At 40.7% G+C, this 18,056-nt stretch overlaps 2 protein-coding genes across 6 annotated transcripts in view; one reads left to right on the top strand and one right to left on the bottom strand.

Annotated features, from left to right (window-relative positions):
- usp40 (ubiquitin specific peptidase 40) overlaps window positions 1-14,043 on the top strand; it is a 172,268-nt gene extending 158,225 nt beyond the window's left edge. For all 4 annotated transcript variants that reach the window (XM_068036072.1, XM_068036071.1, XM_068036074.1 and 1 more), the window contains 4 exons: window positions 788-998; window positions 7,784-7,876; window positions 8,474-8,568; window positions 9,955-14,043. In XM_068036072.1, coding sequence (XP_067892173.1) covers window positions 788-998; window positions 7,784-7,876; window positions 8,474-8,568; window positions 9,955-10,075 — 520 coding nt within the window. In that variant the 3' untranslated portion in view covers window positions 10,076-14,043. The remainder of the gene's footprint in view (window positions 1-787; window positions 999-7,783; window positions 7,877-8,473; window positions 8,569-9,954) is intronic.
- Window positions 14,044-15,635: 1,592 nt separating this feature from the next.
- LOC137371785 (flagellum-associated coiled-coil domain-containing protein 1-like) overlaps window positions 15,636-18,056 on the bottom strand; it is a 71,588-nt gene continuing 69,167 nt past the window's right edge. For both annotated transcript variants that reach the window (XM_068034656.1, XM_068034657.1), the window contains 2 exons: window positions 16,583-16,692; window positions 15,636-15,977 (listed from right to left, as the gene is read on the bottom strand). In XM_068034656.1, the coding sequence (XP_067890757.1) occupies window positions 15,773-15,977; window positions 16,583-16,692 (315 nt within the window). In that variant the 3' untranslated portion in view covers window positions 15,636-15,772. The remainder of the gene's footprint in view (window positions 15,978-16,582; window positions 16,693-18,056) is intronic.

Below are 18,056 nucleotides of genomic sequence, written 5' to 3'. Positions count from 1 at the left end.
TTTAAACAAGAAATGCTGGAAATACTCAGCATGTCTGACAGCATCTGTGGAGAGAGAAGCAGAGTTAACGTTTCAGGTTAGTGACCCTTCATCAGAACTCTATTTATAGAGTCCTTTCCAAAACTCTTGGTCTACAAAATTGAAAAAGATGAACCAGTGAATAAGAAATGAAAATGTAAATAAGATTTGAGTTGCCTGGCTTTTTCTGCTGGAGGGTTGGCTGCATGTCCATAGATTGTAATTTCGATAGCCCAGGGTTAATACACATAGACGCTTCTGTAGATTCGTGCAGCTGCATCTAGAAGAGTATAAGGAGATATTGGAGGAGGGGAAAATCATGCTGCTTAACTGTACTCCCTTAGGTACCTTTTACATGTTGTCTTACCTACATTTTTGCCAATATTTTCTCCCCACAAATCCAAGTTTGATCTGCTGAAAACTGTGCTTGGAAATGTGAATCAAATCCCAGTTTTAGAATTCTAGATAAATTCATGACCAGCAGTAGATCTTCCTGACTTAGACATATTGCCGTTGGGTCAAAATCCTGGAGCTCCCTATCTAACAGCACTTTGGGAGCACCTTCACCACATAGCCTGCAGCTGTTCAAGAAGATGGTTCACTACCACCTTCTTGAGGGCAACTAGGGATGGTCAATAAGTTTCAGCCTGCAAGCAAAGCCTCTATTAAGAATGCATTTTTAAAAAAAGTTGCGCATCTGGCATTTGCAGTAACAGCAGAAGGGTCCAATATATTTTTATAAATATACTTGTAACTGTCTTTTGTTCAGGTCCACTGAGTTGTTGCTGCGGCTGCAGATGGCAGTACCTGGTGAAAGATCCTATTATCCAGCAGAGGAATTTGTTTGGGACACATCCAAGGAATACACAGCCCGGACCCTTAAACAGAAAATCATACAGCACTACTCGTTGCCACCAGAACAGATTGAAATTGCCAAATACTTTCCAGATCAGTTTGAGTGGATGCCTATGACCAGCTGGGTAAGAAGCAACACTACTGCTATGGCTGATGTTGGTTTGTTTAGAGATACAGCACTGAAACAGGCCCTTTGGCCCACCGAGTCTGTGCCGACCATCAACCACCCATTTATACTAATCATACACTAATTCCATATTCCTACCACATCCCCACCTATCCCTATATTTCCCTACCACCTACCTATACTAGGGGCAATTGCTAATGGCCAATTTACCTATCAATCTGCAAGTCTTTGGCATGTGGGAGGAAACCGGAGCACCCGGAGGAAACCCACGCAGATACAGGGAGAACTTGCAAACTCCACACAGGCAGTACCCAGAATTGAAGCGGGGTCACTGGAGCTGTGAGGCTGCGGTGCTAACCACTGCGCCACTGTGCCGCCCAAACTTGGTGCAATAAAATAATTTACTTTTGTCTGGACCACCTCCAGGCGCGTATCCATTGTCTCTCGAGATAAGGAGGCCCAAAAGAAAAAAGAACTTTTGTCTGGAACGGTATGATACATGTGCTTGCATGCTAAATAATGGGTGTTAGGCCATTTGTGTCTTGTGCTAGAAAATGACTTCGCCAGCTGTGCTCTCTGGCATTCCCCAGGGTTCCATCCTCAGCCCATTCCTATTTGCTTGGTATATTCTTCAAGCATGGGGTTAGCATCTGGATGTACACCAATGAATGAGTTTATTAATGAATGGTGGATTTATTCTTGCCAGTGGGAATGTAACTAACGTTAAAGTCTTGTCATTTGGAAGTATCTCAGATCACATCACAGACAATTTAATATAGTTTTCACAGCCCACGAATGGTCCAAAGTGTTGGATGCTCCTGGTTTAGGGCAGTGCTGTATCTCGTGTAAAGCTGTTGATTATCCAGCAGGTGGAGACTCTCCATTGAAAGAGGTTCAACTGTGTGGCTGCGTCCAGACCAGGGTTCAAGTAGTTTCTGCAAGTTTTACCATAGTTCCTCAAGTAATTATAGATTTTAGTAGATTTCAAGTCTACAATTAAAGTAACATTCGAAGGTCACAGGTTTTTGGGGGGGGGGGGGGGTTGCGTCTGTGTAGTTCAACTCTGTTAGCAGCTTGCACCATTTTTTTTTTGCAGTGTCAATTATCAATCTGGTTACTGTACTTCTAGCTGGCCGAGCATGCACACAGAGCATATTACTCAAATATTAATGCTCTTACTTTTTTCCTGCCCTTCTGCGTGTCTCTGAAGCTTCCAGCTTTTCTGCCTCGACAGCTTGCAGGTTGATAGGTAAATTGGCCATTGTAAATTGCCCCTAGTGTAGGTAGGAGAATTGAGGGAAGGTGGGGATGTAGTCGGGAATGTTGGATTAATGTAGGATTAGTATAAATGGCTGGTTGATGGTCGGCACAGACTCGGTGGGCCAAAGGGCCTGTTTCAGTGCTGTATCTCTATGACTCAATGATATCTAACTTTGTTTCTCTGCCTCTGTCCTTGAGCTTGATATTGAATATCAAGTCCTGCATTGGCCAGAACAGTTCAACATTAAATGGGGATCGTATGGCTCTTTCCAGACATTTTGCCTCAGAGTTCGATTCTGTCTCTTGCCCTGGCTGCCCTGCTCAGGCCGAATCAGTCGGCATGTCAGTCTCAAGCTCCTAATCAACTGAGCTCCAAGCCCCATATCTGATCCATCACCCCAAAAAAGAGCATCTATGGAAAGTTAATAAAAGCAAATACTGCAAAAGCTGGAAATCTGAAATAAAAACAAAGTGCTGGAAATACTCAGCAGGTAAGACAGCATCTGTGGAGAGGGAAGCAGGTGTGTGACCTTTCATCAGAATTGGCAAAGATAAGGGATGTATTGGGTTTTAAGCAAATGAAAGGGTGGGGGAAGAGAACAAAAGGGAAGGTGTGTGATAGGGCAGAGGGCAGGAGAGATTAAATAACAACGATGTCATGGGACAAAGGCAGAGTCACAGAGTTATACAGCACAGAAACAGGTCCTTCGGCCCATCGTGTCTGTACCGGCCATCAAGCACCTAACTATTCTCGTCCCTTTTCCAGCACTTGGCCCATAGCCTTGCATGCTATGGCGTTTCAAGTGCTCATCTAAATACTTCTTAAATGTTGTGAGGGTTCCTGCCTCTACCACCACTTCAGGCAGTGTATTCCAGATTCCAACCACCTTCTGGGTGAAATTTCTTTTCCTCAAATCCCCTCTAAATTTCCTGCCCCTTACCTTATATCTATGCCCCCTGGTTATTGACCCCTCCGCTAAGGAAAAAGTCTCTTCCTATCCATGCCCCTCATAATTTTGTATACCTCAATCATGTCCCCCGTCATCCTTCTCTGTTCTAAGGAAAACAACCCTAGCCTTTTCAGTCTCTCTTCATAACTGAAATGCTCCAGCCCAAGCAACATCCTGGTGAATCTCCTCTGCACCCTCTCCAGTGCAATCACATCCTTCCTGTAGTGTGGTGCCCAGAACTGTACACAGTACTCCAGCTGTGGCCTGACTAGCATTTTATACAGCTCCATCATAACCTCCCTGCTCTTATATTCTATGCCTCGGCTGATAAAGTCAAGTATCCCATATGCCTTCCTAACCACCTTATCGACCTGTGCTGCTGCCTTCAGTGATCTATGGACAAGTACACCAAGGTCCCTCTGACCTTCTGTACTTCCTAGGGTCCTACCATCCATAGTATATTCCCTTGCCTTGTTAGTTCTCCCAAAATGCATCACCTCACACTTCTCAGGATTAAATTCCATTTGCCACAGCTCCGCCCATCAATATCGTCCTGTAATTTAAGGCTTTTCTCCTCACTATTTACGACACCACCAATTTTCGTGTCATCTGCGAACTTACTTATCATACCTCCTATATTCACGTCTAAATCATTAATGTACAGAGTGTGTTAATGATTGTGGTGAAAGACAAAGCATTAGTCCAGAGACAGTGTTAATGGCAGAATAATGAACAGCTTTGTCCAAAAGCACAACATGAGAAACAGGCAGATGGTTTAAAAAAAAAATACAAAAAATATTTTTAAAAAGCCCAGTCATACTCTGAAATTGCTGAACTCTAGGTTGAGTCCGCAAAGCTGCACCTAATCGAAAGATCAGGCGCTGCTCCTTGAGCTTGCATTGTTCACTGGAACGCTACAATATCGCTGGTTCAATGTAATACCTGCTTTTTTTTTTACCTTCTCTCTCTCCTCACCATCCAAGGCCCCAAACACTCCTTCCAGGTGAAGCATCAAATTAATTGTACTTCCTTCAACTTAGTATACTGCATTCGCTGCTCACAATGCGGTCACCTCTGCATTGGGGAGACCAAATGTAGATTGGGTGACTGCTTTGCGGAACACCTCTGTTCAGTCTGAAAGCATGTGCCCGCATTCCGGTTGCTTGCCATTTCAACACACCACCCTGCTCTCATGCCCACTTTTCTGTCTTTGGCTTGCTACAGTGTTCCAGTGAACGCACGCAGCGAACTGAGTTCAACAATTTCAGAGCATGTCTGGGCTTTTTTATTATTAAAATTATTTTATTTTATAACCATGTACCTGTTTTTCAAGTTGTGCTTTTGGATAGAGCTGCTCATTATTCTGCCATTACCACTGTCTTTGGACTAATGCTTTGTCTTTCACCACAATCATTAACACGCTCTTTGCCTTTGTCCCATAACATCTTTGTTATTTAATCTCTCCTGCCCTCTGCCCTATCACACACCTTCCCTTTTGTTCTCTTCCCCACCACCACCCCCTGCCACCTTCACTTGCTTAAAATCTAATTCTCTTATTACCTTTGCCAGTTCTGATGAAAGGTCACAGACCTGAAATGTTAACTCTGCTTCTCTCTCCACGGATGCCGCCTGACCTGCTGGGTATTTCCAGCACTTTCTGTTTTTGTCTATGGAAGGTTGCCTATCTCCTGCCTACCATAGCCTTGACGCTGCTGAAACTCTCATCTACAACTTATAATAATCTCAAGCCTCTATTTCTCCAAACCACTCAATACCAGACTCCCCAGCTGCACTCTACATATACTCCCAATTCCTCCTCAACTCCATGGCCGTACCTTGGCCTATTTTACCCCTGCCCTCACCAACTTCACGTGGCTTAATGCCTACAGTTCATACACACTGCTATGCTAGCTCTCAGCTGTGTATGTTTTGGTTTCCCTTCCTACAGGTCTATCATCAGTGGCAGAGGCCTGGCATTGATCTCTTGCAGTCTCATATTCACTTTTTAACCCTAATCCTACCTTCAAAAGCCCTGAAACTTACCTTTAATATTGCCCTTCTTTGTTCCCCTTGTCCTGCTTGGTGGCCACCATTATGGCATTCAGTAAAGCATTTTGGGAAACTTAGTTGTGTAAAAGATGTCATACAAATGTAAATTTCTGTTATGTCAATTGTATTCACATTGTCATTAGGAAAGTAGTACTTTGGGTAATCAAGCTGTATTTGACTGAACTGAAGTTAGTTTCACTAATATGTCAGCAAGGTGTAACAACCACTGAGAAGTATCTGCTGCTGCTGCTGAGGGCAGTTGGGATTATTGATGATGTCTTTCATGGCCATACTGCAGTTGTATTATTATTGTGCAATTTAAAAATCCAGTAAAATGCAACCCTCATCCTTCAACCAGCTCTCCATTTGGGGAAACCAATCTCTGGCACAATTACTAATAGATCTTCCCTTCCCCCACCAAGGGGATTGAGCATCGGCAGCTCAATTTAAAGGATGAGAATTGGAATACTCTCTGTTTCACAGTACAGTTAAATCAGAGTCCAGTTCTCGTTCCTGCTACTATTATGCCACTACCTTGTTCCTCTGTTATTTTACAGCTTCATAAAATCAGTTCCTGACTTCGGAAAGCAACTGAGAACTTTCTGATGCCATTGCTTTGAAGAAACTGACAGTTGATTGGTGCACTGTGATTATTCAAGTACTAGTCAAGGGTATCCTTATTTGAGATGGAATATATAGCATTGTTACAGAGAGGTGGGGAGTGGTGTGGATGGCTTCCACTTTTCACCTCCCAACTGACTGTTCTGTTAAAAATGGTGTGTTAGTCCCTGAGTGTTTGTTTATTTTATTCAGAGATACAGCACTGAAACAGGCCCTTTGGCCCACCGAGTCTGTGCCGACCAACAACCACCCATTTATACTAATCCTATATTAATCCCATATTCTCTACCACATCCCCACCATTCTCCTACCAACTACCTACACTAGGGGCAATTTACAATTGCCAATTTACCTATCGACCTGCAAGTCTTTGGCTGTGGGAGGAAACCCACGCAGACACAGGGAGAACTTGCAAACTCCGCACAGACAGTACCCAGAACTGAACCCAGGTCGCTGGAGCTGTGAGGCTGCGGTGCTAACCACTGCGCCACTGTATTACGGCAAATAAACAGACAAACAGCAGATTTTCTCGTGTAAAATGAAGATAACTATTTTTAAACAACTCCCAAAATGGTCACAACCTTATCCATACATTCATTCACACAAGTATACATTCACAAGAATAGATGGAGAGAGAGAAAAGGGTAGGATGCAATTGAAGTCCAAATTACAGTACAAGAGTCCGTTGTTTAAAAAACATTCAGCGTTTCTTTCAGGAGAAAGTTTTATAACGGAGTTGCAGACCTGAATGCTCCTTGTCTTGGAATTGCTGAAGTGTCTTCTGTGGCTAAAACTCAGCCCAAAGTTGGTGGTGTGAATCCTGGTTTACTTTCACAAATGGAGAGTCTCAAAGTCACTGCAATTTCTCTGCTGCAGTGGTTGTTCAAGTTGTTATTCAGCAGGGTTCTTCTGCTTAGCTGGACCGTATCTTACAGCCTCTGGCTGGAACTGGCTTTCTGTGGTCTTGTTTTTATCACCCCTTTCTTTCCAGAGAGCTACCTTTTAAGGTAAAAATCCATCACATTTGAATCTCTATCAGGTGACAAAGAGCCCTCTCCCCTAGTGTGACCACACAATGGTCCAGGATATGGAAACCATTGTTATTGTTGGTGTCTGGATGGGGACCATTCTGTTGCAATGGTGCTACTTCACGCCTATTCATCTTCATGTGGGGTCAGTCTGTCTGCAGAACCTTTGTTAGTCCCATTCCTGTAGGTAGGAGTCATTAACATTTCGCTGTTTTTTTTCCCCAAAGCTAATTCAGATGCAGTTAATGAGTTTTATCTTTGCAGGCAGTACTGGAGGGGGTCACCTGACCTCTCATCCATCTTGTCTGTAGCCTAAGTGTGTATATTTTCTTGTAGCTCAGTTCAAACAGTTGACTTTTGTTTCATAATTCTTCCAGTTCATTTTATTTTTCATCACTACTCCTTCCCTGAGCGTTACAACATCAAAAGTCCTTGTTTTCAAATGCTGTGAACAGATTTTTTGTTTACTGATGAAGTATTTATTGAATGCCTCTGATGTTAAAAAAAAAAGACTTGGATTTATATGATGCCTTTCATGACTTCAGGATTTTAGGATATCCCAAAGCATTTTATAGCCAATGAAGTATTTTTGAAATGTGTTGACACTATTTTAATGTAGGAAACACGGCAGCTAATTTGCACGCAGCAAGCTCCCGCAAACAGCAATGTGATAATGACCAGATAATCTGTTTTGATGTTGATTGGGGGATAAATATTGACCAGGACATCAGGTAGAACTCTCATCATCTTCTAACCTCACAATTTTGAAGCACTACTTACCTCTTCACTGTAAACCTCACAGGTTGCTACGCTGAAACTTGTGCATCTCATGTCTTAACCTACCTTGCAATCTAAACCTCATCCTTTCTCTTTAGAGCCAAGTTTCAAAGAAGAAAAAGAAAAAGAAACTGCAGAGCCTTCAGGGAGCACCTTATTATCTGAAAGATGGAGATATCATTGGTGTTAAGGTGAGCCTGAAGTTGACCAACATTTGTTTCACATCGGTACCCTTTATTACATTACATTTTACAGCACAGAAACCAGTCTATCCCAGTGTTTATGCTCCACATGAGAAAAAAGCCCCAGCATCTTCAGTCCTGCCTGATAGTTGTATCCTTTCCTTTCTGGTATTATTCTTGCAAATCCTTTTTGCACTTTCCCCAGTGGTTCTATATCCTTTTTGTAATGCAAAGGCCAGAACTCTGTTAAGTCTGGTCTTCAAAATTTTAACAATAACTTCTATGTTTTGGAATTCTATTTTTCTAGAACTGAGAAATTTGAGCCTACTTTTTGTGTGGCTCATCTGCAAAAAAAAAATAATGTGTACCAACACATTGCTGCAGAGCTTTTTGAAAAACATTTGTTGCACAATGCTAAGGGGAGTTGTGCATAAACCTATTTTTAAATAAGTTGGGTGGGATGGGGGAGAATTCCCAAATTCTATTCTAAGCTTACAAGGGGGAATGCCCCATGTGTTCAAAGATGAAATGAGAATGGATCAAATTGCATTGGAGGAACCCATCTGCTTTCATTTCAGTAGATAATTTGACATTTTATTCATACAGAATCTATTAATTGACAAGAATAATGACTTCAGCACTGTGGCCGATGACATTGGGAAGGAGAAGCTCAGACTGGAAGGCAATAATAAAGACAAACGGTAACTTATTTGCTAAGATTTCTGCCCATGGACTAGCCCTGTCCCACTATAATTTCCACAAGAGCCTAACTGCTCTTGGAAATCTATTGTAACAAATTTTAATCTTTATGGGTCTAAAGTGAATTATCTCTGATTCATGGCATGGGTTTCATGTCATATTGAGTGATCCAATGGGCTCTACAATGGGATTGTAATAAATTATCTTTGAAAGTAATACTGCTACAGCTTTTGCTCAAAGGGGCTGGAAATCCAGTTTTATCTGTTCCCTTAAAGTGCTTAAATAAAGTTGCCTCTAAGCCACCTTTACCCCAGTATAAACATTCTTAACACCTTTAGACTTTTTTCATAGCTCAAGTGCCCAAATCTATTTATCAACAGTTGTCCTTTTGTACTCCCAAGGACAGGGTGTTTTCCTATAGTATGATGCCTGGAGCCATACATGGTAATATTTTGTCCTGTATAAACACTCAGTTGGACAATAAAACACTGCAGCTTGCAACTAGATTAAGTCTCTCGTAGAGAACAACAGGAGCATGAGACAGTTACCAAATTCTGCAGAGCTCTGGGTATGGAAGCAGGAGATGCAACTCTCCTGGGGGGAGAAAAGTGGCAAAATGTAGATTTCTGAACAGTGTAACTGTGAAGTCATGGTCCCCATTATTCTCAGTGGAGAAGGATGAAGAGTCAATAAATACACATCCCATGTATTAAATAGTTATTGATGTGTAATCTTCAGAGATTAGGGGTCCTGTAATCATTTCTAGATGAACACTAGGTTCACCCTGAGTTATAGAAACTGTCATTTAACAATCAACTCAGTCTTTTGAGATATTTGTCCCCTTGACAAAACTGTAAGTACAGTGCTGTGCAATATTATTCTGTCTGACTGGAAATGTTAAACAATACTAGACCAGCATGTGTACCTCCTCTCCACTGAGCACAACATAGCACAGCAGTTTAAACTCTGATCAATCAAGCTGCTTATTTACCTGACCCATAGCTAAAGGAGAACAGTGGGCAGCAGGAATGGAGATTATTACATTGTATATGAATAGCTGATTTCTAAAAATCCTTCAATGTTTCTAATGTAGCTCCTGATAGTACAATATTAACACGCATTTAGTAACAAATTGGTGTTTGTGACTGCGAGAGTCAAAGTTGCTTGTAACACTTGAAGTGTTGAATCTTGCATAACGCAAAAGGCTCATTTAATTAAAGTTTGTTTAAAAACGAAATCTGTGCTGTTAACTTGCATTTAAAAACAGTAAAACTTCCCTAGGCACATCACAGAAGCGTCATCAAGCATTAAATATTAAGAATTATAAGCTTAAGTATAGGGTTTAAACTACCGAACACGCAGACAAACAGTATATTTTTCCTTAACAGTCAGCAAGTTACTGCCCATCAGAGAGGAGATGCCCCAGAAAATAGCGAAAGACTGAAGATTCGTGCTCGTACCCGCAGACCTGAGGTGGCCTTGTCGATCAGTGTAGCAGACTTCAGATAACAACCGTGGAATCTGGAAGAGTGTGCCTGGAAGAGCTGATGAACTCTTGCAATGACTGTCAGAATTGCAGAGCTGAGTAAGAGTGATGTATCAATAGAGTGATTCACCACCTACTAAACATAAAGGAGTAAAGGCCTGTTATAAAGTAAGGTTTGAGGATAAGTTGTCAAGAGCTTTCAGATCCTTCACTCCAGTTTGATGGTGCCCTGATGAGGTTCCCGTCTACCTTCGCAAACTGGGAGGAGAGACCCAACAGAATGCATTATCAGAACAAAGAGAGGAACCTTCTCCAGATGACTTTTGATTTTTTTTTTTTGTCAATAACTGCCTAAATCAATATTTAAAAAGAAATCTGCTTTCTTTTTGCAAGTATTCAAAACTAATTTTTAAAATACCTATGCAATAAATGGGAATCCATTCCCAAGAAATAATTCAAAGCTTCTGACACACCAGCAACTGGCGCTTGTTTACGTTGTGGAGCATCTAGTGTTGCAACTGTGCAAGCTTTACAAAGTGTTTTGGTAATGTGCTTTTGTGAAAATATCTTTCTTGCACTTGTTCAGATGTGATTGATGTATTGATTAGAATTTCACGGGACCATGAAATCCTGTGTAGCGCTCTCACTTATGTGGAGGCTCTTATCACATGCAAAACTGATGGTTGTGACATAAATTATGTTTTTTTTTAAACACAGGTATAAAAACCACAGTTAAAGTGGATTTTATGGTCTGACTTTCAGTGAGAACCTGACTTGCTGGCAAGGATTGTGTCCCTCACATGAACACTTGTAACCCAGGAGTTCCCAGGTCAGGGGAAAGCTTGGCTCTATACGCAAATGGTTTAATTTGAAGTAGATTCAGAATACATACTGAAGGAAAGACATATTTATATATCAGCCTATGTTGCCAATGGAGTAACATCTCCTATAGGTTCATTGTTTCCTTACTTTAACTGTCATAATGACAAGAAATCTACTTTTGTTTTTGGACTAGTCATTTTGACACCTGTGCTACCCAATGCCTTAAAAAGAGAACTTGTAAATAGGATGGACGAACTGTAGGGCACTCAGTCAGTTTTTACACGGTTAGTAGGATAGGCCAATTCCCTGTTGCTAATTTAATATAAAGTCTTCTTCCTCCTTGAAATTCTGGTTATTCTGCTGGTATCGGTACGAGCAAGTACAAACCAGATAGAATTTAAATCCTTACCAAGTCCATACTTGTTCCTGACACTCAGTAGCACGAGTGAGGAAACAATTTTGTTAATCCAGTTGTAAGGAACCCACATGCTTAAGAAATTATTGCCCACTGATCCCATTTGACAGAATTTTATTGTCAGATTATATCCGCTATCAACTAACCATTGCAGCGACTATTTGCATAAAGCAGAATTGTTTGAAATGCAGAGTCCAGTTTCAATTTTCATTCGTTAACCTCTCCCACTGGGATTCATTCAAGGGTGCGATGTTGCAACCATTTATCTTCATTACACAGGAGAAATATTCTTGTGACTTCTTTCAGACCTCACTAAAAATGTACGAGTATTTGCTGCTGCTGGGATCGCAGTGATTATGTATTGATCTGCACTGGGCTTTCCAGGGCAATTTATCTGACGTATATTTTATCTAACAGGACAATAAGATATGAACGATAGAGAATAGAGGGCAACAATTAGAGAATCAATTAGCAATATTACAAAACCTGCCTGTGAAGTTTGTCAACACTGTAGGTGAGCTGTAAGTTTTGTTTCTTTAAAAAAAAATTAGAAAAATGTATGAAATTTCTTCTCCCAACAGAACAGGATGAAAAATGTAGCCTTGAAAATAGTTCAGGCTCTGGATACCATTGGCCCCCTGAATAATTTCATCATCTATGGTACTACAACTGTTTTTTTTTTAAATCAGGTTTATTTACTTTGTTACAAAAATTGTAAAGCAGAATATAATGTTAGCGAGTGATTGATTTCTTCACTTTGTGAGATGTGGATGTGTAGTAGAGATTTTACATGTGCTGTGATGTAATATGGTAAACTATCCATGTTGCACGTCTCCCTCGTTATTGCCCAAATGGTAGATCATTTTTTTTTAAATTAGTCAAATTGAGCTGAAAATGCTTCAGCAGGTCTGCACACAACAACGATATGAGTAATTCAGCCAAAAGGAAGCAAATGGTTTCATTGTGGGGAGGGAGAGTGAGAATTTACACAGGCTGATTTGAAAGCTAGTTTTATGGGGACCTTTGAGAACATCTGCTTTGTTTTGGGAGCAGCCTGTTACCAGTATCTCTCAAGGGATTTTTTGTAAAAAAAAGTCACTTATTTCACACAAGTTAGTGCAATTAAAGCAGGAAGGCAGGTGACGAGATGTCTTTGAGCTTGATGACCATAACTTTAAAATGCTTTCAGTAACAACAGACCAAATATATACAGAATCCTTAAAAGACTTTTAAAAATGATCATTTCAGCTGTTTTTCTTTAACCATTAACTGGTGTAGCTTTAATTTCTTGTAGTTCTTTAAGAACTATTTTAGCCCTTTGGGGCTAGATATCCCTTCCAGCGTATTTGTCTAAATTAGTGCCTTGTGCTGTACTTATTTTGTGCCACTGGATGCCAAGTAAAACTAGGATATATCAGTGTTATGTTGTAAAATGCTGTTTTTCCACTGATTCATTGGTCTTTCAGTGTGAAGGAGTCTATGCACTGAATGTAGATTCCTCTTCCAGGTCACACGCCTCAGTAGTCCGCAGATGAATTCCTCATTAACCTGTCTATCCCACTTTCCATATAGCAGGTCTCGGCTTCTGCCGCACCTCCAGCAGTGACTGGGGGTTCGATTTACCTGTACACTTCTCCATCAATAGCCTCTTTATAACTTGGAGTTGATTCGTGTCAGTTTCAAATTAGATGCGATGCTCATGTAATAGATATCCTGCCTGTGTTTTACCTGTTATCAGTCAATGGAGCATCCCACATTTTGGCATAATAAAAGACTGGGAAATGTAATCCCCTTCAGGCACTGTAACTATTGAGTTATTCTGAAGCAGTTATACAGTTTACATTTTCTTCCTGCCTTTGGCAGATGGAGTAAATGTAGAGGCAGAGGAGGGTAGAAGATTGCAGCAGGTGGCTGGTTAAGTTTTAAAAAGTGCAATCCTGTTGACTAAGGAAGAGCCACAAACTTATTATATATGGCAAATAACAAGACCACCTATAGCAGGTGCTCCATTACTTCAGGAGCTGATCAGTACTTGTGAATGGTTTGAATCAATCCATTCTTTATCCATAATCTTTGAATGCAACTTGAAGTTATCATTGCTGTTTTGGCCTGCTTTTGACCGCATTGCCACAAGGATGGACGCCAGGAATTTCCAGGGGCTCCGCCCACTCCACTGCTGGAGTTCCCACCAAATTTCCGCCAAAGTTAAGGTAACAGAATGGGAGAGCCCTGACGGAATTCCTCGTAAGAATCTCCTCACAACAGAACATTATGCAGTTCCCTGTTGTAAACAATTCAGACCCTAGTAATTGGATTTCGGTGATGGGGAGGGAGGAGAGATAATTTTGTAACATTGCGTAAGAAAGACAAAAAAGAAAAGCAAATCATGTATTAGAATGGAAGAATTGAGATTTTGGTTGAAGGAATTTCACATTTCATGTTCCCCCCAGGCTGTGGCCTAAAAAGAGACGAGCACTCACAGGACTAGCAAGGATGTAAGTCTGGTGCTCAGAAGGGCTTCAGCATCTGTTGAAAGAAAATCTTTTACAAACTGCCACGGAATAATCCCCTCCGATGTGAGCAACCAGTTGTTTATCAAGTAATTATTCTGTGTTTTGTGGGGATAAGGGAAAGCATCCTTTATGAATTTTCCTAAGATGTTGGAATTGGTTTATTTTTCTCAAGGACAGACACAAGTGCAATAAGTTATGTAAATCTCTATAAATTGATTAAAGAATTTATACAAAAACATTATTCTGTTGTGATTGTGCTATTCCTAACTGACTTTTGTATGGTTTGGCTTTTAATGATTAACTGTATATTATTGATCCAGATAAACCTTATCTGAATCAATGGGGCAAGGTTCATACAACTTACACTGCCTGTTCCAGTGAACCATTGGAAGAGTGTAGACAGACTGCATTCTTCAGGGGTAAACACTAAGCTCTGACTTAAACACATGCAGAAATGGGACTTCCCCATTACACTCACACTGCAAACTTATGGTGAGACTTATGGGTCTGTTGAATATGGTTTATGGATTTATCTGATGATTGTACCTCAAATTCTACATAGCTGAGAACACCATAATTTTGAAGCTCACTGGATATTGAATGTGCTATTGGGCTGGGTAGAAGGCATTGTGTGAAAGTTAAACAACAATTTTCATTTAAACATCCCAAAACACTCCACCGGAGTTATATCAGACAAAATTTGTCACTGAACCATGTGTGATATTGGGACAGGTGACCAACAGTGTGGTCAGAGGTAGGTTTTATGATGCATCTTAAAGGAGGAGGGAGTGACGGAAGGAATTCCAGAGCTTAGAGTCTAGACAGCTGAATGTTAATGATGGAGAACTGAAAATCAGGAATGCACAAGAGGCCAGAATCGGAGGAACGCAGTGACTCCTACTGGAGGTACATTTGGTGGATATGAAAGATCTCAAGGAACTATTTGAAGAGGAGCACTTTTGAAGAAGCAAGTACTATCCCTCAACCAACATCAACATGTGAGATTATCTGGTCAGTATCACATTGCTGTGTGCAAATTAACTGTAGAATTTACTACATTACTTGAGGTGTCACTGCTATTGTAAAGTACTACATTGGCTGTAAAAGGCTTTGGAACACTGTGAAAGGTACATAAATGCAAGTTCTCTTTCACATGTGAATGTTGGTTCAGGAACAGGACAAGATTCGGCGCTGATGGCAACAAAAAAGTTGATAATCAAACCTGGATTTTCTCTTTCCAAAAATTCAGTGGGTAAATATACTATGGTGTGTCGTACTGAGTCACAATGATGATGCAGGACCCAGATTTGATCTCTGCTCTATGCAGAGATAGACAATCACTTTGCAGTGGTATTATGAGGACAGGCCTACTATTGGTTCCAGCCATGGAAAAATCTACCAGAGTTTATATCTTACAGCACAGAAGGAAGACTCGTCATGCCCGTGCTAGCTCTTGGAAAGATCTATTCACTTAGTTCCATTCCCCTGCTCTTGCCTCACAACTGTAAATTTCTTCAAGTATATAGTTTTCTTTTGAAAGTTATCGAATCTGCTTCTGCTGCCTGTTCGGGTAGTGCATCTGTATAACAGTTGAGAGTTCAAGCTCCCAATTGCTACACGGAAACCCCAGGTGAAAAAGTGCATAGGTAGACATCAAGTAGGAGAGGATCATGCTCATCTTTGAAATTTCCTATTGTCAGAACAGTAGACCCTGTCAACATTTGCATCTGAAGAGTGTGCACAATGAGGGGGATAGATGTTTTGCATGCAGACATGTCATGAGTAACTAGCTCCAAAGTCCAAATTTATTCCAATGACCAAACAAAATGGACTGCTGCAAATCAGCATTTGTATATTGAGCCATTTTTTTTTTTAAGTGTCAACGCGGAACCTTTCTGATTTCTGTTCCGCATCTGTAGTTTTGTACCCAACCCCAGCTCCTTAGCACAAGATATATACATGGACAAGTTCTAGTCTTCTGGTTTGTTGGCCTTTTGAGAAGCTGGAGGAGACGCTGGCTGCAATGATTCGGGCATGGCTGGACTGATAGTTGCAAAGTCTCTAGCGTGTTCTTTCTGGATACTTGTGTTCTTTTGGAGCTGCTGTATTCTCTCTCTCTCCTGTATTGCTGCTTTAAGGGCGCATAGTTCTTCAGCCTTTAAAGCAAACAGTTGCCTGAAGAAAGAGAGGAAAGAAATTGTTTGTTTTTGTCCAATTACAGTCTGTGTACTTTCTACAGAAATTAAGCATCCAGACATATCCAGCAGACAGATTAGTAATCCACTTTGACATGCTTCCACCAACCATTGCCTTATGGTAGCTGTGTGGGGGATTTTCTGTCACTCATACAAGAGTTCTTCCAGATTTGTATCTTCATGTCAAAACTGACTTCAAGGCTTTTCCTTGATAAGTTTCACAAGTGTTATATTTCATCATTATCATTATGCTTAGCTCTAGAATGAAAATGTTATTTTAAATACTGTATATTTCTATTTGCAGGAAGGGACAGTATCGCTGTACTTCACAGTCAGGAACTTGCTACCATAATGAAGTAGAATGAGAAGAGGTTTGTGATCATAAACAGCAACAGACCAGTTTGGGCTAATGGCCTGTTTCCGTGCTGCAAATTCTATATAATGGTTTTAGGAATATGACTGGCAAAAAAAACTTGCACAAAAATGCAACATGTAGAGGGAATCTTAAGGTAAATGTTTTAGTTGCAGCTAGTTGGAAATGTGTTTTTGTAGCAGAGAAATGCAGGACACAGGTTTGATTCTTACTTCAGATCGATATTTTGATCCTCTAAAGCTTTTATGGAAGCCTCGTATTTCCTCTCCATTGTGCCTATATCTGTCACATAGGTTCCTTTGATTTTAGCCAGCTCAGATTGCTGAAATAAAAATTGTTTTAAAAATAAAACAATCATGAAACTTTTTATTTCAATATAATGCAGAGATCATATTGTAAACAGGATGTGGATGCAATGATTGGCTAAACAGAAGGGGTGGACATATGTCTCTTATTCTACCCAGTTCTGTATCTGAGCCATGTCCAAACATGGAAGGGCTGAGCAGAAGCTGCTTTGTCTCCTAGTCTCTTGGGACCTCCTGGCAGCATTGCAGAGCAGGAATTGGTGGCCATATTGAAGCAGATGTGCATGCTTCCTCCTGCTCAGCTGTAGGCAATGAAATTACCCTCTTTGGTCAAGAAACTGTGAGGGTGCTTGTGAAACTGTATCCCAGTGTGATACTTATGATTCCCTATCATTCTCCTCCCTTCCCTTTCATCCCTCCAATTTTAAAATGCTCTGAAATTCCCTCTTGACCACCTCCAATCTGAGCAACAATTAATTCTGTTTTCTTTGTTCAGCCAACTTTCTATCTATTCTGCTACATTTCCTCGTGTACCATATATTTGAATTTTTGCTACAAGCCTCCTGACAGCCCATATTGAAGACTTTCTGAAAGTCCCCATATACCACACAAACTGCATTCTCTTTATCTGTTTAATTGGTCACTTCTTCTCATGACTTTACTGGCTTCTCCAACATGACTAGCCATCAACAAATCCACATTGGCTGTTCTTAATTAAACCTGTACATTTCTAAATGTGCACAAAAATATGAACTTGGAATTATGGATCCTAAGAGTTTACAAGACTGAAGTTAGCCAACCCACCTAACATTATCCTTCCCTATTTCAGGAATAAATGGATTTGATTACAGTGATGGTGTTGAGCTTTCAAAGACTGTTTTGAGTCGTCTCAGTACTGGAAGTTACCAGGAAGTATTTGAAAAAACACATCAAAAAGTAACTTGTTGTGATGTGCTTTGAGATGGACAGTTACAATTATGTAGGCAAACACAGCAGCTCTTATGCACACAGCAAGATTCCACAAATGACCAGTTAATGCTTTTCGTCAGTAGTATTGTTTGAGGGAAGAATATTGACCAGGACACTGGAAAACCTGCTCCTTTTCAAATAATCCAATGGAATCCTCAACATCACCTGATCAGGCAAACAGAGCCTTGTCTGAAAGAAGGAATCTCTAATAATGCAGCCAACTTTCAGCACTGCACATCTTCAAAGTCTGGTATGGTGCTTTCACTTATGTTTGGCTCTGAGCCAAAAAGGCATGCCAGCAAAAGAACTAAACTGACATGTTTGATTTTAAACTGGAATCTGCAATTGTTTCCATGACCAGCTTTTAACGAACACATTTCGGAAACCCTTTGGTGATAAACCAGCCCTATGA

Source organism: Heterodontus francisci, chromosome 7 (genome assembly GCF_036365525.1).
Source record: "Heterodontus francisci isolate sHetFra1 chromosome 7, sHetFra1.hap1, whole genome shotgun sequence".
Classification (NCBI taxonomy): domain Eukaryota; kingdom Metazoa; phylum Chordata; class Chondrichthyes; order Heterodontiformes; family Heterodontidae; genus Heterodontus; species Heterodontus francisci.
This window is presented reverse-complemented; position numbering and strand designations above follow the sequence as displayed.